Here is a 22101-nt window from a genome sequence, read left to right as displayed (position 1 = left end):
TGCGCTCATTGACACGCATACCCCGCCACTTACCTATTCCCAAGACGAGAGATCAACGTCTTTTTTTTTCATTTCCATTCTCATATTCGTTTTCAATTTCCATATTCATAATCAATTGTCCCTCCACAAGGACATGATAACCAATCCATCACCAAATCAACATTGAAACCGTGAAGATATCACCAACTCACCCACCACAATGAAGAACCCCTTCACAAACAAAGAACTCAACAACCCCGGAGCAAAATCCCCTCCCCTAACCGACCTCTCAAACGACACCGATGAAAAGCGCCGAAGCAGCTCTTTTGACGAATCCAAGATCCCATGGGTAACATGGCGCTCCCTAACACTAGGCGCCTTCGTCTCAATCGGCGGTATAATCTTCGGCTACGACACCGGCCAGATATCGGGCTTTCTCGAGATGAAGAATTACAAAGAGCGCTACGCACAGCTCAAATCAGATGGCTCTTACGAATTCAGTAACGTTCGGTCCGGACTGATTGTTTCAATGGTATGCACCGCTGCACCACACCACATCTATCCTCATTTATCTAACTCTTCACAGCTTTCAATCGGCACATTGATAGGAGCACTCATTGCCGGACCCCTAGCCGACCGAATCGGACGTAAATGGTCCATCTTCGCCTGGTGTATCATTCTACACGTCGGGCTGATAATCCAAATCACCGCCCCGGCTGGAAAATGGTACCAAATGATGATGGGCCGGTTCGTAACTGGTTTCGGCGTCGGCGCCTGCTCACTCCTAGTACCCATGTATCAAGGCGAGATATCGCCTCGACACATTCGCGGCGCAATGGTTTGGTAAGTCATCAATTAGCAGCGCAAGCATCCATCTTTTCCCAATCAGCTGAACTCAACTAACGACAACCCCAGCTCATACCAACTCTTCGTAACGCTGGGCATCTTCGTCGCATACTGCATAAATTTCGGCACCGAGTCCATCGACAACACCGCCAGCTGGCGCATCCCATTAGGAATAACATTCCTCTGGGGTCTACTCCTAGGCTTTGGAATCCTTCTCTTCCCCGAAAGCCCACGATTCGACTACCGCAACGGGCGCGCCGAAACGGCCAAGAAGACAATGTCCAAGCTCTACGGCGTCCCGCAATCCCACCGCGTCATCGTGCACGAACTCCTCGAAATCCAAGAACAACAGGAAGCAGAGAAAGGCTCCAAGGGCGGCTGGCATGGCTGGGTTGAGATGTTCCAAGCCCCGCGCATGCCGTACAGAATTGCCCTGGGCGTAGTGCTCCAGATGTTCCAGCAATTAACCGGCGCCAATTACTTCTTCTACTACGTGAGTTGATACACAACCCCAGCCCAGCCCAGCCCAGCCCTTACCCTTAATTACCCATACAACGAAGACCAAATCCCGCTAATTTTGGACCCCAGGGCACGGTCATCTTCAACGGCGCAGGAATAAGCAACACATACGTAACACAGATGATCCTCGGCGGCGTAAATTTCGGCACAACCTTCGGCGGCCTCTACGTAATCGAGCACTTCGGCCGGCGCAAATCCCTCATAGCCGGCGGAATCTGGATGTTCATCTGCTTCCTCATCTTCGCCTCAGTAGGCCACTACAGCCTCGACATCAACGAACCAGCCAACACCCCCGGCGCCGGCAAGGCCATGGTCGTCTTCGCGTGCCTCTTCATCACCGGCTTCGCCATGACCTGGGGCCCCATGGTCTGGGCAATCGTCGCAGAATTATACCCATCGCGGTACCGCGCACGCGCAATGGCCATGGCCACGGCGTCGAATTGGCTGTGGAACTTCTTGATTGGGTTCTTTACGCCGTTTATTACGCATGATATTGATTTTGCGTATGGGTATGTTTTTGCGGGGTGTTTGTTTTTCGCTGTGCTCACTGTTTACTTCTTTGTTATCGAGGGTAAGGACAAGACGCTTGAGGAGATGGATATGATGTATGTTATGCGCGTTAAGCCTTGGGAGAGTAGTAAGTGGGAGGCGCCGGCGCCGGAGCACCAGCTTACTACGGCTCAGCTTATGGATCGTGGATTGGCGGAGGGGTTGGGGAGGGAGGAGGAGGAGGGTGGGAATAATAAGGCTGAAGAGCCGGTTCATATGCATGAGGAGGATGCTGCTGCTGGACCTGCTGTTGCAGGGCCTTCTGGTAGTTAGTTGATATTATTTAGTTATAGTAGGGGTTGAGTGGCGGGAGGCGAGAGGCAAAGTGAGAGGCGAGTGGGGATGAAGATGGGAAGTTGATGACGATATGAATGATGAGATAGGTAGATCATACTCATGAATTGCGTAGTATATACACTTCAGAATGATGAAAGAGAGGGTGGGATTACGATGGAATCAGTTATGGTTTTGCTCAATAAAGAAACTATCATGTCAATTTGGTGTTCAGATACCATACCATCAAATCAGAATAAATCAAATCCTCAACACCAGGATGAGGCTGAAGTAGTAAAGACAAGTTCTTGAAGAACATCAACAAAGAAAGATAAGCACGAATCAACGCGGAATAAATGACGAGCATCCAGAGGCCAGTCAATCCAGCTCAGCCCAGCCCAGCCCAAACCAAACCAAATAAAATCAATCTTCTCCTCGCTTATCACCAGGTGCATAAACATAGAAATGGTAAAAGAAAAAGAAAAAGACAGAAGGAAAAAAAGAGACAGATGGATAATTGAAACCATTTTCAAGTCAAGGCCCCACTGGGGAATGTAGTAGAAACACATCACATAGAGAAAGGCACGCTGGCAACAAAAGAAAGAACCCAGCCCCCCGATGCCGACGACCACAGGCCGCTCATTCCAAAAGCACTCGGAGGCGAAGGAGATGTATGCAAAGAAAATACCCAGCCAAACCACTCCCATCTAATCCATAAAGTCACCACGTAGAATCTTCTCCTGGAAGAAATCGGGCTTATTCTGCTTCGGTTGCTTGGGAATTTCCCGAATAGGTTGCTCCATGGAGGCAATGGAGGCGGCACGTTGGTGATTGTGGGAACGATTCGCCGAGGGATTCTGCGGCGAGATGGGACCGCCGATGGACGGGGCACGCTCGGCCCGCGAACGCAGGGCTTCCGACCAGTTGAAACCTTCGCCTACTCGGCGCGACGGGTTAGATTTCTCTTCCAGTGGAGACGCTTGAATACTTGCGGAAGATCGGGGTTGGGCAGGGGTGGGGCCGCTGGCGCTTCCCAAGGGAGGCGAGCGGCGCACCCCTGCCAGTGACGAAGGAACAGAGGCACCAGAAACAGAGGCAGAGGCAGGACCAGAGCCAGAACCAGAACGGGGAGGGTATCTACCGTTGCTTATGCTTCCGGCACGGGCTTCACGGAGGGCTTGTGCACCAAAGGAAACTCTTCGGGCCCAGGGTGAGCTGGGGGTGGCACCGGGTGAGGAGCCCTCGGGGTCATCAGCGACGGCGTCTTCGGTTGGGGCGGAGCCGAGGGAGCTAGACATGCTGCCTCGACGGAAGTGCTGATTTCCAAAGGCTGAGGTTTGGGTGGGGGAACCGGATAGCCCGAGGGTGGTGATGGACAGGCGTCGTTGGTTTGCCTGTTGGCTGGGTTGTCTCGACGAGTTGCTCGCGGGCTGCTTTGAAAAGAGATCGGCGATGGAAGCTCGACGAGGGCGAGACTCGGGCTCAGGGACGTTGATAGGGGAGGAACGGTCGTTGGACATGATTCACGATGAGATATGGTAAGGGTAAGGTGGCGGGAGGTGAGGTAGGTAGTACAGAGGTGGAAGTGAATGGGAATGTGATGGTGATGAGGATGAGAAGAGGAAGTCGGACGGACTCGCCGCCCTTCACATGCAAGAGAAGTCGAATGGAGGAGAGAGAATAAGCAGCGTCGATGGCTGAAAGACCGGAAGCTGCTGGGAGAGAGGAAGCTGCTCTGGGAGAGAGAGAGAGACGAGAGGAAGCAGGGAAGACAGAAGATAAAGCGGGGGGGGAGAGTAAAGAGGGGAATAAAGAGAGAAATGAGTTGTGTGTGGGAGAGAATGAAGTAGGGTTACAAATTGCAGGGATGGGAAGAGAGTAAGAATGGGGATGTGCTAAAAGGAGGGGCCCTTGAGAAAGCTAAGCTTAGCCCAAATTCCGGGGAAGTGGCGCTATTGTCGTATCCGGCGGTGGAGATACTCTGTAGATTACTCTGTATCCTAATGGGATAGGTCTATGCAAAGTGGATATAAATGGTGATGCCATAAATCCACCTCACAGCCACTCATCTCTCTCTGACCGGCGTACCGCTTTAGGAAGACGGAAAGTGGGGGTTGCCCTGGATGATGGTTGGTTAATTCACTCTGCATCTGCATTGTCTTAACTTTGTTAACTTGGTAAACTCTGCTAGCGATAAGCCTATTTGCCAGTCCAGCCGATACACATCGTACGTTTCTCTGCTCCGTACACAATCATACCATCATCATTGCCTGGTGTGGTGTGGCGTGGTGGTATAACCGAGCCATAATATAGCATTATTATAATGCTAGTGGAAAAAGGGTAATTCTTTTCTAGAACAGATTATTCAGTACCTAGGTATTCAATTTATTGTAAGATAAGAAAGAATAAAGAAGACACAATACTGGTGCTAAATGATATACTGCCAAGACTGTAAGGAATCATATGTTAATGCCTGAATACCAAGGCATGGATATCAATATACCGTCCACTGTTCCTCTTTCATCTCAAGTATGCCGCTCAAACTGTCCCAGATGAAAAGGAAAGATGGTTTAGAATGGCTATAGACGGAAAACCCCTCACGCAACACCTCGACTGGCTCTACCTACATGCAAACGGACTGCAAACGACAAAACAACAACCAATGAAGTGATGAGTCAGTCGCAAGCCTGAGGCCTCAGTAGTGCAAGAAACACCTTCACCCGCTTCCTAATATCAGGTTTGCTTTACAGCACCTGCCACCTTGGGTACTGGGCTGTATTAGGTCCCAACCTTAATTCATTCAAGAAGTCCCTTAAAGGCTGGTAATCAATAATCAGTCCCCATCACAGCCCAACCATAGGTCGCCAAAGAAACAAAATCCTGCGTAATGAGGACTATATTCTTCTCCTGTGAGCCAAGAGGCTCCCTCTGTCAATTTAGAAATATTGTCACCAGTTGTGTGTCCAGTGTAGGGAGAAGGTTATTCAATGCGCACAGTGTTGAAGACCTGACACAAGTAAATTGCTTCGCCGACTGTTTCTGTCACAGACGGCCGATTCGACAGCATTTTCCTTGGGACAATCTGCACATCAAGATCAAAAAAATACAAGTTCTATGTAAGTCATTGATTCATTGTACTAGGCATAAGAGCAAGGATAGTATGCAAATGATGTCATAGCATGGATGCCTGATACCCATGCCCGAAGTAATTCTTTGTCCAGTAGGCTAGGGCTACCATATTGTGTTTTTAATAAGTAAATGAATTTGATACAATTATTGCAGAGTGCTGTCAAGTGCTCTGCTCTTACAATCATTCCCCCCCTCTCCTAGAGGAGAGCGTCGTTTACCATGTACTCCGTACAAGACCATAAAAAGTTTAAGCTGAAAAAGACACCCAGGACCAGCACCATTCTTATAGCAGCGGCCAACGAGCCTAGGGAACCTCGTGAAAAGCCGTGGGACATCTATCAGGGGGGATTAAAGTACGCAGCACTAATACTAATACACGCCCAGGGTAGGCAAGATATAATTATCACTCGAGGGACCAAAATCCCCACTAGGTAAAATATGTATATCGAAAGAGACAAAGAAAAGAAAAATCATCAAGATTGAAATGAACGTACATCGTGTATTACTCGTTTCCCATATTTTATTCTCCACGCCACCTATTGTCATCGTCAACTTGATCACAATGCAGACTGAAAAAGACAATAGACAGCACAGCACAGCACCGACCCAGTCCCCAGTCCCCAATTCCTATTCCCACCCCATCAGAATCTGCATCGGCAGAATACACCAGGATAGAATAAAAGAGCCAGATCGGGCCACACATGCATGACTGACAAGTATCAATCAGACCCATCACATTGCCCCTCAGCCCGCCCTCACTCCATCCCAAAAAGACCCGGCTCTCAGGCCGGACCATCGGGTCATTTCACCATCAAGAAAGCGACAAGTGAAACAACTGAATAAGTTTCCGGCCGACACTCGGCTCGATCTCGGTCCCATCCCGCGCAATCTTGACCTCACGATTCGCATTCCACGGGTTCCGCAATCCCCTCGTCCGATGAAACGGCACCCGCTCAGTCGACAACCACTGAATGCGAAACGGCTTGCCAAAAGATTGACCCTCCGCCTCGCCGTCCTCGAGACAAAGTAATCCCTCAACACTGCGCTCGCTGCGCGCATCGTCCGTCTCGTCTTCGAGAGACTCGACTTCCCAGAAGATCGTGCCGCGGGCCGAGTCGTCGATAATGCGGCCCTTGGGCGCGTTCGATGTTGCGGGCGTGAGGGTCATTTCGAGTTCTTCGGGGATCGGGGCGGAGCCTGGTACTGGGTCTGGTCGTGGCGGCATTTCTAGGGCTAGGTCTTCGTCGTCGCTGATTGGTGATAGCATTCGGGCGTAGCCGAAGTATTCGCCTGATTTGTTTGCGGAGAAGATTAGGTAGACGTGCTCTGTAGTCTAGGGAAGGAAGAAAGAAAGAACCGGGTTAGAATCAGTCGGTTCGAGTATAAAAAAAAAATGAGTCCCGGGGCGGAACTTGGATTGTAATCGAATCGAATACTTACTTCGAAGGCTTGGTTCAGACTGGTCTCGTTGTGAGTCTGAGTTGCCCAGATACCACTCTGCTTGCTGAGTTCAAGATCGTCCACGGTCAAACTCTTGACGATGAAATATCGGTCGATAGATCGGGCGTTCCCATCCTGAGTTGGATGGGTGGGACCCGGTCCCGTTTCCGGGTCTGTATTTATAGCCTCGCCGCTAGATGGAGGGTCGAGAGTCTCCTCAGTTCGAAGTCGTGATCCCAAACCACTAAGCCCCATCGATGCCGACCCAGATCCAGACCCAGGAGCCGTAAACCCCTTCCGTAACCGACAGACAAGACGCACGCCATGGAAGCGTGAATCATGAAATCTCGCCAAAGCATCCGCACAAGCAAGAGCAGATCTATAATTGACAAACGCGCAATTACTCTTAGAGATCAAGAACACACTTTCGATATCGTCGGTGGCGTCTTGCGAGAAATGGTCTTTCAGATCGATTACACTCGCGCCTGGCGGTAGGTTTCCGACCCAGAGAGCATGGCCAGATTGCTTGGGCTTTCGCGGGGGTCCTCGGGGCGGATTTGGCGATGAAGGTGCTGTGTAGGATAAAGGGGTTGCGTCTGTTTGGGGTACGAGCGTTAGCAACAACTTTAAAACTGCGATCAGAACCATGATCTGATAGATTATTAGAACCATTTACCAGAAGCGTTCGGGCCGGCCAACTTCATTGGGTTAGAACCGTCCACGATGGTTTTCGAAACATCGTATTCCTCCGCTGTCCGCCTGTCCACATCCCGCTTGGAAGGACTTGTGGAAGATGATCCCCGAGAGGCCGAGGTTGAGCCCTGACGAGGCGGTTGCCGCATTGGAGCCGCCACGGGAAGGGCCCCAGGCCCGTAGGGTACATTGTAGCCCGGGTGGTAGTAACCTGGCCCATATGAAGGGGAATGCCCAGTCATATTCTGCAACGATGGGTTGGGGACGAACGAAGGGTAATGACCCCCCGTGTTGAGCGGCTCCCGGATGTTGAGGCATGGCGTATGGAGGAAAGTTTGGAGCATATGGGATACCGTAAGGGACAGCACCGGTTGGGTGTTGACCGGGATAATGTCCCATTGATTGCATAGGGTACATCATCCCCTGGGCGTGGGTGGCGGGGTAGTGATGCAGGTGGTGCTGTTGTTCGAACGGCAAACCAGTCGATTGATGGCCAGGTAGAGCATAAGCCATGTTGGCCATGTTCATAGAAGACGGAGGTGCATATCGACCATGGGGTGGGTAGCCCGATGGGCTTGATGAGTAGTTGATGGGTGTCGGTGTTGGTGCTGGTGCTGGTTGGGCGGGTTGGCTAGTCTTTGTGTTTCCTATCGCAAGTGGAAGAATCCGAGTAAGTGTGTGCTTCTCTTCTGCCTTTTTGAGGACTTGCTTGGATAGATCCGAAGAGCAGAGACATACCTGGTGTTGAAGTTCGCCTCGAAACATTGGACTGTGATGTCGCGGGTACCCCATCAGTCCCTTGGATTGGGTTAATTTTTCCAGAAGAAACATCACCCATGAGCCCGGTTCGTGAGACGAGACCAAGGAAGCTGAATGTAAAACACACAGACTACAGTTGGAAAAGACGAAAAGAAAGTCAGTGGCCCGCTCAAAATCAAAAGATCTCAATGACCACCGACATACCTCAAAATCCCGAATCCCAGGAGCGTAGGATAGGAGTTATTATGTATTTCCACACAATAGATCAATATATTTGTGTGTATTGTCAAATTCCACGGTCTGACGGGAGGAAATTTGATTCACAGCAGACGCTTGAAGTTAAATGTGCTATCCGGAAAGAAGAGAATCGTCAATGGAAGACTCATGAGGGAAGTAAAGAAACAAAAGCCACGGTGTGAGAAGCGAGACGAGCTAACAGCAGAGAACAACAATGTGCCTCGCCATGTGCTTGGAAAAAATGGGGTCTGCCAGATGAGCGAAAGGGCTCGAGAACAAGGAATCAATCTCAGTGCGTTAGGGTTCACTTCGCAAGGGAGGGAGGAGGGTAGAGGGGGGGGGGGTAGCAGTGACGATGCAGCAGTATTGGGATTGCATGCATCATAACTGCCAGCGAAGATGAACCGGTGTGCTCTTCCAAAAAGAACGCCACTATGTGGCTCATGTTGGAAGGCAGTAAGAGAAATGCCAGAAAAAATCCATCAGGTGGGACGAGGTAAACAGGGAAATATAGACTCGGATGTGCGCAGATAGTCACGTTAGTGGAGAGCCAAGTGTCAATCCCTCGGGGGGCCGCAAAGGGGGCGTTGGTTTATCTTCCGGGGGCTTCAGCAGGAAGATGCCCATTTGCCTGGCCCTCGCTTGAACTTTGGCCTTTTGGGGAAATCATGCACCGCCGGGGCCAGATAGGGCTTAGCCAAGCAGCCCCGGGAGGGAGAAACTCCACCAAAATGAAACTATTCGTCTTCGCTTTCCAATCAAGCTCGGCGGAAGTCCTTCCGTTAGAGAATGGAAGCAATTTCAAAGGCGATGAGGGCAGGAAACTTCATCAAAGGGGGAATTGAGGGGCCTGTACCAAAGAAAAAACACATAAGAAAATAAGAAAACATACCGAGATTTTGGCTCCAGACGGGAACGGGACGAGAATAGGAGGACAAGGCCAAAGTGCAAGTGTCTGTGTGACCAGTTAAAGTGGATTGGAGGGGGGAGGGGACAGAGACAATTGGGCAGGACAAGCTGACCTGGGGACACTGTCACTTTAGAGATGCAACGAAGAAAGCCGAGGGGTGACCTGCGACAATGCGCACACACCTTGAGCTAAAATATAATGTAAGGGCAGTCGAAAATCGACCCCGGGGCTAGACCTCGGGTTGACGAAGATATAGCTCGCCGTAGAAAGCCGAGTGGATGCAGCAATAGTTGCTCACGAGCGGGAAAAAAAGAGAGGCAAAATGGAGAAAAGAGCCCCAATTCCACATGAACACGCAACACACACGCACAACACACACACACTGATGCCTTGCTGACAGCCCTCGAACTTATCTGTGACCCAGTGGCGGACTCGATGGACTTCGGGCACCGGATGTCTCCTTGGCAGATGTGGCTGAAGAGTGACAGATGGCTGGGATCAAGTACCTCAAGAACCGGTCTCCAGTGCGGATGGGACCGAAGAGGATCGGAGATAGCCCTTTGGCACGGTTCGGATGAGTATACCCTCAGTGGGTCGAGGATGTTGTGGGCAAACCAGCGGGTGTGTCAATTGGATTTGATGGGTTTCCAGGGAGAGGAACTGCCCTCCGCTGATCCACGTCTCGGGATCTCTTGCAGTGACAAATGCTTGTCATTCAGTGGTGGAGGTGCTTTATTATTTTTATCTTGGAATCGTTGAGGACTTTTTTTTTCAAATCAGGCGGAAAAGTGGAAGTGGCTTGATGAGGGCCGTGGGGAATTGAGGCTTGACGATCCGCGGATACGCATTGCATATTATTTCGAAAATGGAAAAAGAGAAAAAAAAAAACACAAAGTCTTGGCTCACAGACCAATGATATGAACATGTCACTGGAATTTGTCAAAGCCACGAGGCTACTCCGTAGAGGCAAAAAGGCATTTGCCGATCATGAATGGAGATTGATGGAGACCTTGTAGGAGGGGGGTCCCCACGAAGGCTGAGGAAAATAAGTGCGATTGGCGTTTGAGGTACCTCGACTAATTGGGGTAGAAAGGCACGAATTTAGAAACTCGAGCATCCAATGGTGGCTGCACAAGCTGTGGCGGTGGTGTTCCAGTTCGCCACTGTCAGGGATGGGTCAGGATGGGGTTCGAAGGGGGGGAAAAGGTGGAGATGGTACAAGTGTGTACACAATCAAAAAGAGGAAATAAAAATGAACCTAAAAAAAAATTACAGAAAGAGTAATATCGTTAAAGCGCCATTCACCGGCTCTTTGCCCGGTTGGATAGGAGCATTCCGGAAGAAATCTACACCTGGAACGCTAGCGCTCAAAATGCCGGGGGGTTTGGCTTATCGTGAATTGAAACGGGGGCTTTGTTTGGCGCAAGGGGAGAATAAGAGAGAGTCGAGAATCGGCGTAAAGAAGCCAATGTTGGGCCGCGCATACTTTGGGTTCAGCCAGTACGCTCCCACTAGACTCGATTATGATCCCACCCTGAATGGAGTGGAACCCAATCCGCTCGAATCCCGTGGTGGCGCGGCCCAAGCGATTACCACGTTAGGGTTAGGAATTCAATCATTCCTTCTAGGTCCATGCAAGCCAGGAAGAACGGCATACAGAGCTGTCGAAAATCCTTGAGACGCGTCTGCAGTATTGTCGCACAGGGTACCGAGTCCGATTTAGAGTCTCGGAGGCGACCCAAGGCACCAGGTCGATCAGACCACTCTGTCGGGTGCGGCGGGTTCCCGCCGCAAAAGGTGTATTTCGACCTCATGAGTCTTGCAAGGTGGGAACTGAATAATGTACTGTACTCCGTAGGGCACAGCATTTCTGGAACGGTACCCCACTGATGGCCAGGCGAAACAAGAAAGCGTGTGAGAGTGGACAGTCGCGGTCAGGAGAATCATCCAATTGGAAGCTCTAGAATTGTGGGAAATGGGCCGGTGTGGAAGCTTGAGACGCGAGAGACGAAGCAGGCGAGGTCGGAGGTCGTTATGGACCCACTTTCGGTTGGAGATGCCGTCCAATCATAATATCCACACGATGATCTCCTGTCATTCATTGTATGCCATTTGATCAAGGGTAACTGCTGTCCCCATAAGATCTCCATAAGTACTTAGTAGCAGGTTGCGGTGGCAATTATAGAAGATGTGGGGAAGGGTGGGATGGTGGCGATGAGATGTGTGAAGTACGAAGCTCAAGATTGAGAGTAGAGATCAGAAGGCAGAAGTATAGAATCCCTCGGGGTGCCCGGGTGGTCCCCGTGGGAGATAGGTATGTGACATGTCTGCACCCGCTCTTTCCAACACTATCCTTCCTATCGAGCTTTTTGCTTTCTCGTGTACATATTACACCATATACCCACCTGCCAGAACTGACTAGCAAACGAGACCCTTGTTTGCCAATAATCGGTGGTGTCTGTTCCCCGGATTCTTTCTCCATATCATGTGACTCACATACACACGTACCCATCGACCCAATTCATCCATTAGAAATCACCCATTGGAAATCACCATGAGCCAGTAAAGGCCCTCAAGGGTATTTCCCTTTGCCACTGAAGCTCCCGAGCCCCAGTTATACGCACTTCGCCGAACTAACCTCATCTCCGAGGTACAACTTTTGAGGACGACAATCCGTGGTACGGTGTACCAGTATCGAGATAACAAAGACAAATATGATTCAGACCGAATGGAAGTACCTCGATCACCCAACCAAATGACTCGAAAGCCCACCCGATGCCAATACAGTGCCAATGCCAATGCCACTCTACACGCCCCATGCAGTGGAAAGCCACCCACTCCATACTCCATACAAATCCCACCATCGACACGACACCTTACAACCCTGGCGTGACCAAATCTACACATCGGAGATAACCCGCTAGACCTTCTCTGCCAAACCCAAACGATCAGCACTTTCCCATTCGTATGGTCCTCCGTACCTCGAGATCAGCACAAAAATGCCTCAGGCACTCCACCCTCGAGGGGGCGGTGGGCGATAGGCAGAAACATGACGTCATTTCGCCGCCAACACTCCGTTCCTGAGTCACTCAACCAATGACGACGCATTTTTCCCACCACCGACGTTTGTCAACCACCTTCCCGCAGAATGTGAGCTCCAATTGAGTTGAGACACCGTTAGATATTCCGAGGACCATTTCTCGCCACTGATGTAAAACTGCGAATATCACCACAATTACTAACCCAGCCCAGCCCAACCCAACCTAACCCAACCCAACCCACATTGATCGCCAGCATCGCGTGAAGTCACAATGATGCCTTCGGACCTGAGACCTCCGTCCAGTGAGCAAAGGTACTACTGTATGCTGTACATCGCCACCAGAAAACTGGTCTGGTCTGGTCAGGTCAGTATCTCCTGGCACAGTACGGAGTACTCCGTACTGTACATTGTAGTCTATGCAGTTCCACACAGCACCGTACAGGACCTTGTCCGATCCCTGCAGATGCTTATTACCGACAGGCCCTTAGCAAAGCCCGACTGAGTATAGTTTCCTTGGCCCAGTCATCACGATGAACCAATAACTCCCTAGAACCCATTGATCAGCCTTCGATCTGGCTCGTCCATGGCTACAGTACATGCTACAGTACTCCTTTGGCCGTGGGGGCTGTGCATGTTGACTATGCTGCGATGGTGCTTTTGCTCGCTTTCGCTCTTGGACCGCCGCATAGCCCCGCGGAGGTAGGTGCATGGTAAGTATGTACATACTGTAGGTACATACATGTTTGTACATACATGTATGTACTAACTCGAGCTGCGCAACCCTGAGGCCGATCATGGCAGATCTGTCCCCCGTGATTGGATTGGGGAAATGCTGTTGAGCTGAGCAGGGGCCGGGCTTCCCTTCCCCCGCCCCCTTCACGGATGTCCCCTTCCGCTCGTTTTCGTTCAGAGCTCGACATTGTACATACATTCCATGTCTCACAGTAGGATCGGATCAGGATCAGGATCAGAATCAGAATCAGAATCAGGGTCGTGGTAGGGCTGGGCTATGACTGGGACTGGGTGGATCATGATTTGGAATTTGACCTGATAATGCCTCCGCCTGCACGGAGTGTAGCAGGGTACTTTGGCCCGAGTACGGATACTATATCCCTTCCACTTCCACAATGTGAGTTTACAGATCTACGTTGGCGCTAAACGCCAGACGCCACCGCCTCCCATCACTGTCAGGTGCAATTGCAGGTGTGTAGATATGCACGAATCCAGATCCGATCCGGTCCGGACCGTGACCTAGATACTACTGTATGTACATAGGCTAGGCCAGGCTCTCGGCCGTGCTCAGGAGACTAGGAAAAACATCGCCACTTTCAGGCAGCGACATACCTAGTCCGGGTGATAGGCCTTCCGAGTCGAAGTCGAGAACCGTACATACATACATACAGTGCATAGTATTTGATCCCAATCCCAATCGAGTAGCGTTTATGCGGGTCAGGATCAAAGCCCTGCTCAACCATGTGATTGATTAAGTAGAGTCCGCGCAGTCCAGTCCAGGCCTTACAGATTACTAGTAGCCCGTCACATTGACAGATTAGGCGGGTGTCAGACGGGGGGTTTTGAGGTATAGAATACATACATACTGGAGGTATACCCGCCAGCCACGCAAAGGGTCGGAACTTGGACCTAGGTTAATCTATGCATTGGCTTAAACCCAATCTCCACTGGCAGCTTTGACTGCTTTGTATAGATGATGTACTTTTATCTACGGGATGAATCCTTGATTCGCATGGGCCGCTCGCACAAGGGGTAAGTAAGTAAGGTCCCTGAGCCCCAAACACAAGAGCTATGTAGATACCAAACACAACATCCAGGTCCTGAGTCCCTTCAAGTTTTAGATTTACAGGCAAATCTGGTATATTCGATTCGTCATATAGGGCACTGTATATCCTACCACTAAACTGCTCCCCAAAATCTAAAAGGAAAAGAACACGGTTCCAGTTCCGAAGGTAACAGCCAGTTCCATTAAATGGGAGCTAAGCCATGGAATCATACATCAATACCAGATAAGGGAAGAGGTTCTCCGACTTGAGCGTCCATTCGGAGAAGACGAGTGCCGTCAAACCAGATGTTGATTCAACGACAAAAGTAAAGTAGAGTAGAAGTAGGAGAACATACAACCATAGAGAAGAAAAGGGGAGAGAGGAAAAGAAAAAAATCCCATTGAAAACAGATTCATTGTTAATCAAGGGCAAGGTAAAGAAAAGCCAATCCAATCCAACATCGGTATGGCAGATGAACACGAAAAGAAGAAGGGGGGTGGGGGCTATCATCTCCCGCGATCAAAAAGGCCACTCCAGCGAGAAAAAAAAGAAGAATGGCCAGGCTACGGGGGCATAAGAAAGAGACAGCGTCAAAAGAAACCACGTCACAGCCCAAAAAGGGCAAATACAAAATTTCAAGCCAAGCCAAGCCATACAAACAGGAAACAGAAAACATCATCATCAAGGAAAGAAAAAAAGAAATGTTCATGCGAGTCTCATTAGAGCAGGATGGGATGGGGGGAGGTAAGTGAGGTAAGTGAGGTGAGTGAGGGAGGAAGGGAGGATATAATTAGAATTAAGCAAAGCACCAACGTCGCCAGACAAAATAAAACCAAAAACAATCCATGTACTTTGCAAAAGTAGGTTGCAGTGATTTGATTTATCGATCAATTCCAAGAGAAGCAACCTTCCCCGCAAACCTCGCCCCCGCACTCCCACGCTTCGACAACTTCTCCTTCTCCCTTTCCGCAGAGCCCGAGCCCGAGCCCGAGCCACCAGCCCCAGCCGGCGCCTGCGACGCAACAGAAGAAGCAGACGAGCTATCCTTACTCGCAGAGCGAATAGTCGGCAGCGAGCCGAGGGTATCATTGGGGGTTAGCACCGATCTCCCACCACTAGGGACGGGAGGGGCGCTGAAGCCCGGATTCCGCGTAACGCGCTGACTGAGGTATAGCTGTGCGGCCGGGGACAGGGGGATGGAGGGTGGTTGGGGAGGAATCTCCGCGCCGTTCTGAACCAGCAGTTCGGCAATGGGGAAGGGGATTGCTTTTGCGGCGGAGCGGGCGGAGAGAGAGGAAGTCGGGGTGGGCGTTGGTATTGAGCCGGGCGTGGCGGGGTCGGTTGCGGCCAGAGCGAGGAATATAGCCGGTGTACTTCTCGAACGATCGGGGACGTTCACATTACCGCCCAACGCGATGCCATAGAGCACGCCTTGGATGTCGTTTTTCTTGACGGATGCGAGGAGGGTTTCGTCTGGTGTTGCGAAGCGGGAGCGTGGGGATGGGACGCCCTCGACGTAAACTCTGTCGACGTATTTCGCCGTGATGAACTTTAGGCGTTGTTCGCGGGTGGAGCTGGCGATTGGTTTGAGCGATTGGTCGAGTGTTGCTTCCCAGATCATGTTGCTGACGCGGTTGCCGATTTGAAGGAGGATTTCGACGATGTCGTTGGAAAAGGAGTGCACGTCTAGTGTTAGGGATCGGATCTTGGAGATGTGTGTGCCAAGAGATCGGTGAATGCCACTGCATTCGATGCACAGTACAATGCCCAGATTGATCGATACCCATTCGACCTTGGAAGAGGATCCACAGTCCGCGCACCAGTTATTCCCCTCGTCGGCGTCACGAACCGTTTGGAGCAGTCGGGCCGGGTTCTCCTCATAGTTGTTACTGTCATGGCGGACGTAGCTCGGTCTTGCTCCAACTGTTGTGCGGCGGTTGACGCCACCGGCACTGGCACTGCTGGAACTATTTGAGTAGGAGTGATGACCAGACACCGACGAGCTTTTCCCGGTAAGTACCGAACCGATATCACGGCCAGTCGAAGACTTCTCCGAGGAAGACACGGGAGGCGCGTGCGGCATACTCCGTCCCTCAACGGCGCTTTGAAGCGCGTTATTGATGGATCGAATCCAAGTCGCCATATCCTCTTCCGACGTGGCCTGATAGATGCGCTTGAATTGGGGAGTGATCACTTCGAAACAGAAACGGCGCTCGGCATTACGAGCTTCTCGGACTGACGCCATTCGAAGGTCGATGGGATCCATGTGCAGATCCAGTTTTTGTTTCCAGTTGCTGTATTCCGAGAGCTTTCCTTGGTCCAAGACAATCCAGAATCTGCGGGCGGAAGATGTTTGTTAGTTTATGAAACTAGCTAAGCAAATGCCAAGAGGCTAGATTAGTACTTACTTGTGCCAGGCCTGCTTGTTGATACCCTTCGGGTCCATGTGTGATCCGGGACGGGACAGCGCCCACAACAACCCTTCTTTTCGCTGCTGACCAACACTACGATCGATTCCGGTGGAAGTAGGTTCCTCTAGATCACGAATGCCCTTGAACCGGTTTTGACCAGATCCACTAGCAGATCCAGCACTACCTGTAGGAGCAGATATGCCAGCAGCGGAACTAACCGAGCCGGCATTGGCCTGAGACGAAACGGAGGAGCTGTTGCTGATAACTCCCCGGAGTTGAGAGCCGGTGCTATCAGCTCGGCCAAGCTCAGTTTCATTTGAAGCAGCTCCGTTAGAGGCTGTAGTGGAAGTAGCGGCCACATTTGAGGGACCGGCGGTGGCATCGGGCTCAAGGTAAGGGTTGCTATTTTTTTCCAGAGCTCTGCGAATCTCCTCGCGCTCAGTCCGTTTAAACTGGAACTCCTTGTCCGCCCGGCCAACCTCATGAACCAAAGAATCCAGTTGAGGGACCATTTCGTCAATCTTCTTGGCAGCCGCCAAGAAATTCTTAGCTTGGAAGTCTGCATATTTAGTCAGATGCGACAAGACTTCTTGTTCCTTGCGTCCTCCATGAAGATCCTGCATGAAGGACGAGTAGTCGAAGCGCCTCAATTCAAAGTTGCGGCGCTTGGCCTGATACTTGGAGTCGCTCTCTGCGCGCTTCTTCTCCTTGAGCGAATCCTGTCGCTGCCCGAGGTACCGACTGACGTAGGCATAATAATCACGACTCTCTTCGTCGAAATCTTTCTTTTTCGATTCCGCTTGTTTGATATCATTAGTGTATAGCTTGACCAGAGGCTCGATGACGAGCTTCTGCAGCTGAAGAGCATTCAGCTGTTCATAATGTTGAATCTGACGGGCGATCTTTTCAAAGTAGTGATCTAGAGCAGGTTGAATAGCGTTGGCATTAGATGTCGATGCTTCGTTCAAGGAACCCAGGAACCCCTCCATGGCGTCGTTGCAAGTCATTTGTGCGGACTGCGCAGCCTCTGCCTTTTTCAGGACCTTCTTTATTTTTGTCCGCATATTTCCCGTCTTCTGTTCCAAGGCTTTCATCGTGGCTCGGAACAGGGGTCCATCTTCGACGTTCATATCTTCTCCGGCACGAGAAGCAAGGTCCACCTTGACGGGAGGTGGGGGTGGGGGCGCAGTTGGAGGCGGCGGCAAGCCCTCGGAAGACTCAGGCGGGGTGATGGAAGGGAGATTCGGGTTCGAGAAATTTTCGCTATCACTAGCCTGTGATATGACCGACTGGGTAGAAGGAATGCGACTGCGGGGAGGAGGCACGGGCAACTCGAGTTTCGGCGACATCATCAGCGGACTGGGCAAGGGCCGAATCGAGTTGTGTACCCAGAAGGAGAAATGCGCGAGGGTATTGAGGCGGTTGGTCCTTGAATCGTAGTCCAGAAAGCTGCAACTGTTCCGCCAGCCACCACCTTTATCCTCTGTCGTCTTGGGAGGCTTCCACCTCCAGGACCACTCGAACGAGACGGAAGGGGTCCCATCGGTCGAGAAATCGCCAATGAGCTGGACGTTGGAATTATTCTGAAGGTTCGGGTTGGCGTGGAATTCTCGCGTAATTAGGTTGTCTAGTTCCTTGGAGTTGGACGCGTGGGCGAAGGTGAGCCCGGTGAGGTTGGTGTTGGCTACCTCAGGGAGCGAGGTCGCAACTCCATTGACGGTGGAACCCGCGACGTTACCGGTCGCTGTTTGGCGGAGGATGAAGGTGAAGTTAAAGATGAGTTCCTCGTCATTTGAAAGACGGAGCAAGAAGGTCGGGCTCGCAGCGGAGGGAGGGACATCGGGGTCCTGTGTTGATCGCGGGTTAGCCAGAGCCAGAGATACCAGTATAATCAGCGGTCGCACGGGGGTTACCTACCTGGATATATTCAATAGGAGTGTCATCGCCTGGGTCTCGCTTCGCTATATACCTGACCGCAGGAACGCGTTCGGGGAGAGGGTTAACAGAGGGCGTCGGGAGTTGCTGATGGTGACCGATGCGATCGAGACTATGGTCGGAGTTTGTTAGTATGAGGGGGAAAGCGAGTAGAAGGAGTGGAAGGAGTGAAAAGAGTGGAAAGAGTAGAAATCAAAGCATAGAATCTGCGGTTCTTGGACATACATCGATTCTGATCCTTGAAGAACAAGTTTCCTGCATCGTCGAGGCGACTGGCGACATTGCCCATGATGGCGCAGAGGAATCAAGTCACGGCGCGAGAAGGGAGGGTCAACACCAAGTCAATCGGCCATCGACGAAAGGGTGCGAAGTCGGATGGCCGGGAATGAGGAAGCGAAGGAGAGAAATCCGTCATGAAGAGGTTGTGATTGAGGGAGGGGGCGGAGGAAGGTGGAGGAGGTGGAGTCGAAGTTAACTCGATGAACAGTGGGGATCAAGACTTGGTATTTGTATTTGTATTTTACTTTGCACTTTGCACTCTGCACTTTGTACTTTGCACTTTGTACTTTGTACTTTGCAGAGAGATCTTTTATTCTAAATGATCTAATTCCCTTTGCCTACATTACTATTTATTACTATTCCATTGAGGGGCGGAGCAACCTCTTTGTTTCAGCCTCCATGCGCCTCTCCCAAAGGCGCCAGCATTCATATGAGTCAGTCAGTGCAGTGCAGTAGTAGTGTCATGTTATTAGTGTGCCTATAGGTACTAGTAGTCTTATATCAGTGTAGTTAGTGCGGTGTCATTTTAGTAGTATAGTGTAGTGTCATGTGTCCCTTTACTAGAATGACCAGGTCAGAGGACACTTAAAATTCTACTAGTATACACTACACTATACACTGCCAATATCTCATGATCTGCCTAGGTGATCTCTGATTACCATTAGACTAAGACTCAACTATGAATAGACTGCATATTGTATAACCGTGAATCATAACGTCGTGACATCCCGGTTCCAGACCAAGAGAACAACAACAATAACAACATCACAACAAAAGAAATCAATCAACCACTTCACCAGAGCTAAGCATTCCCCGTCGAAAACGCACGCTCACGAGCATACTTCCCCTTCGACTTATCAGGACCATCCGCCTCAACCCACCTCATCATCTGCCCCTTAACATCCCGCATCTCATGAACCTTCCTCGACATCCCCCTCCTAGAATTCGGATTCGAGCTCGCCTCAGCATTCCTCTCATTAAGCTCATCCTCATCCGAGCTCGAAATCGACAACGAAGAAGCAGAACTCTGCTGCAAATACGTAATCAAATACCCATGCTCCTTCTTAAAACTCCGCTGCTCATCCTTCATCCGCCCCATAACCTCCGCATCCTCCTGACTGCCCAGCGTCGAAACATGAAGCCCCGGGAAATTCCTCTGCAGCCACTTCTTCAGCTGCGGCAGAAGTTCCGAGTTAGGCCTATACGTCCCGCTATCATTATCGATAAATAGCTCATAATCGTCCGGATCAGTCGACACATCCTGCGCAACGGAAACATTCTCATGGTCATGGTCATGCTGTTCAAGAGAATCACTGGCATCCTGCTCCTCCTCCTCCTCATCAACAGCGATACCCCCCTCAATACGCGGCGACCGCGACCGCGACGCCGACCTCGACCTATGCCGCCGCACACGCCTCCGAATAAAAAATTCCCCGGAGTACGCAATGTAAATCGACACATCACTATGCATCGTATGTTTACTCAACATATCAACGCCAAACTCCTTGCCCGTCTCCGTAAAGCGCAACTGTCCATCCAACGTAATAACGTACGTGAATATGCGCCCGCCCTGCCCATAACTCACGAACTCGAGGAACTTCTTCGTGAATTCCGCGCAGGGTGCGTCGAAGACGCCGTGCAGGGTTGAGCGGTCGAAATTATAGATACGCTGGTGTTGGTGGTGGAGTGCTTTGTGCAGGATTCTTCCTCGTAGACTCTGTGCTTGGAACATTCCTGCGATGAAGGGTCTGAATTCGACGTAGCGGTGATAAAGGGCTGACGGGACTGGTCCGGACAGTTGCATTTGGATGGCTTGGAAACTGGAGGAAAAGGAAGTATAAATATTAGCATAGGTCGGCTGCGGCGATGCGATGCGATGCGATGCGCGCTGCGCTGGACAAACATACTTGTATCGACTAATAGCCTTCCCACTCCCATCGGTCGTCTCAACACGATCCTTCGTCCCAGCCAAACGCCCAATAAGCGGCGAAAAGTGCTTAAACCAATGATTCGGGCCGGCGGTATAGATCTGCCCGCCCTGCTCACCAGGCGTCCTCCCGAGACACCAATACTAGCAATGAGAAACGACTCCTTATGGTGACCCGTCGCAAAGGCAGAAACATTTGTAAAGACATAAACGCGCTTACTGCCAAAGCGTTTCTTAATCTTAAAGGACTGCTCCTTAAAGCCAGGCCAGGCGTCATCAATGTGAGGCACGTCAATGAACGCGATCCCCAATTTATCGTCGTGGTCTGCGGGATCTTCGTCCATGACGAGCGCTTTGAGTTGGAAACCTGAGGCGGGCACGTTGGCGACTATCCACTCACATTCCCAGACAGGATTCATATCTTTGCGTATTGTAGGGGTGCGGAAGCGGATTGGTGGGTCTTGCTTGTGGCGGCGTGGGAGGTCGACGGAGAGTTGCGCTGCGACGTAGGGGTCTGAGGAGAAGCTGCCGAAGTCGGCGACGGGAAGGTCGATGCCGCGGTGGAAGGTGAATTTGAGGGTGTAGCCTGGTGGGGCTGGGGGGGATGGGAGTCGCATCGAAGCCTCCAGCGGGTTGGGAGTCGGCTTTCATGCTGAGGCGGTTTTGGAGCTTGTCGGCCTTTTCGACCAATTTGGGGCCGTATTGGTCGACCTTTTGCGCCATGGTGAGAGTTGGGGGGAGGTGGAGTAGATAAGAGGAGGGGAGGGAGGAGGAGGAGTGCCTCGAGGTGGTCAGTCTGGTCAACTTAGGATAAACGTGGGACGCGGGGGCACATGGTTCGATAAGAATAGGAACAATATAAGCGGGTCGAGGGAGAAAAGGAGGAAGATCGCAGGGCAGCACGACATTCCACTTACATTAGTACCCCGTCCCTACATTATTAGTGGGGCAAGTCGCAACGAACCAAGCTTCAGCCTTACCCAGTACCAAAGGTAGGCAACAGCATTAACCGCGGCTGCCAAGGAATGCGCTCATACGTTCCTGGTAGTACATACGTTTTACTCCGTAACTACGTACCTGGTCTACATGAGTACCACTGGTTGGCCTGCCGATCTATATGCGATGAAACAAAGGATGGACTACTCCGCACTACGTATACGCCATAGACTAGAGAAATGTACGTAATTGAATATTTCAAGTTCGAAAGTGAGTGGGATATCCGATGCCAAGAATAATTTAATCGATCTAGACAGCCTCGGTACTCCATAGAACACTAGTATGATAATATCAATGCATGTAATGACAAGCACTTTCGAGAGATCCAATATTCATTAAGAAACCTTGAAAGGCAACCTCCGGAAGAGAAATTAAAAGTCAAAGTTATACATAACTCTTTC

At 50.9% G+C, this 22101-nt stretch overlaps 5 protein-coding genes across 5 annotated transcripts; 1 reads left to right on the top strand and 4 right to left on the bottom strand.

The window, feature by feature from the left end:
• Positions 1 to 199: 199 nt before the first annotated feature.
• On the top strand, positions 200 to 2166 carry N7533_012451 (sugar porter family MFS transporter; the record flags this gene model as incomplete). Its single annotated transcript, XM_057109101.1, has 4 exons — positions 200 to 511; positions 566 to 822; positions 895 to 1318; positions 1414 to 2166. 4 exons carry the CDS (start codon positions 200 to 202, stop codon positions 2164 to 2166), a joined length of 1746 nt encoding a protein of 581 aa, XP_056954202.1.
• Positions 2167 to 2873: 707 nt separating this feature from the next.
• On the bottom strand, positions 2874 to 3686 carry N7533_012450 (uncharacterized protein; the record flags this gene model as incomplete). Its single annotated transcript, XM_057109100.1, has 1 exon — positions 2874 to 3686. One exon carries the CDS (start codon positions 3684 to 3686, stop codon positions 2874 to 2876), a length of 813 nt encoding a protein of 270 aa, XP_056954201.1.
• Positions 3687 to 6106: 2420 nt separating this feature from the next.
• N7533_012449 (putative YT521-B-like splicing factor) lies at positions 6107 to 8193 on the bottom strand (the record flags this gene model as incomplete). Its single annotated transcript, XM_057109099.1, has 3 exons — positions 6107 to 6628; positions 6736 to 7331; positions 7458 to 8193. The coding sequence occupies 3 exons, from the start codon at positions 8191 to 8193 to the stop codon at positions 6107 to 6109; spliced, it is 1854 nt and encodes a 617-aa protein (XP_056954200.1).
• A 6839-nt stretch (positions 8194 to 15032) lies between these two features.
• On the bottom strand, positions 15033 to 18787 carry N7533_012448 (putative ARF GTPase activator (Csx2); the record flags this gene model as incomplete). Its single annotated transcript, XM_057109098.1, has 4 exons — positions 15033 to 16488; positions 16561 to 18410; positions 18481 to 18524; positions 18724 to 18787. 4 exons carry the CDS (start codon positions 18785 to 18787, stop codon positions 15033 to 15035), a joined length of 3414 nt encoding a protein of 1137 aa, XP_056954199.1.
• Positions 18788 to 19579: 792 nt separating this feature from the next.
• On the bottom strand, positions 19580 to 21321 carry N7533_012447 (C2 domain protein; the record flags this gene model as incomplete). Its single annotated transcript, XM_057109097.1, has 2 exons — positions 19580 to 20773; positions 20824 to 21321. The coding sequence occupies 2 exons, from the start codon at positions 21319 to 21321 to the stop codon at positions 19580 to 19582; spliced, it is 1692 nt and encodes a 563-aa protein (XP_056954198.1).
• Positions 21322 to 22101: the final 780 nt, after the last annotated feature.

Source organism: Penicillium manginii, assembly GCF_028828005.1.
Source record: "Penicillium manginii strain IBT 31320 chromosome Unknown utg000009l:1.0-3297300.0:1.0-3298630.0, whole genome shotgun sequence".
NCBI classification, from domain to species: Eukaryota; Fungi; Ascomycota; class Eurotiomycetes; order Eurotiales; family Aspergillaceae; genus Penicillium; species Penicillium manginii.
The sequence above is the reverse complement of the archived record's forward strand: the minus strand, read 5'-3'. Positions and strand labels throughout refer to the sequence as shown.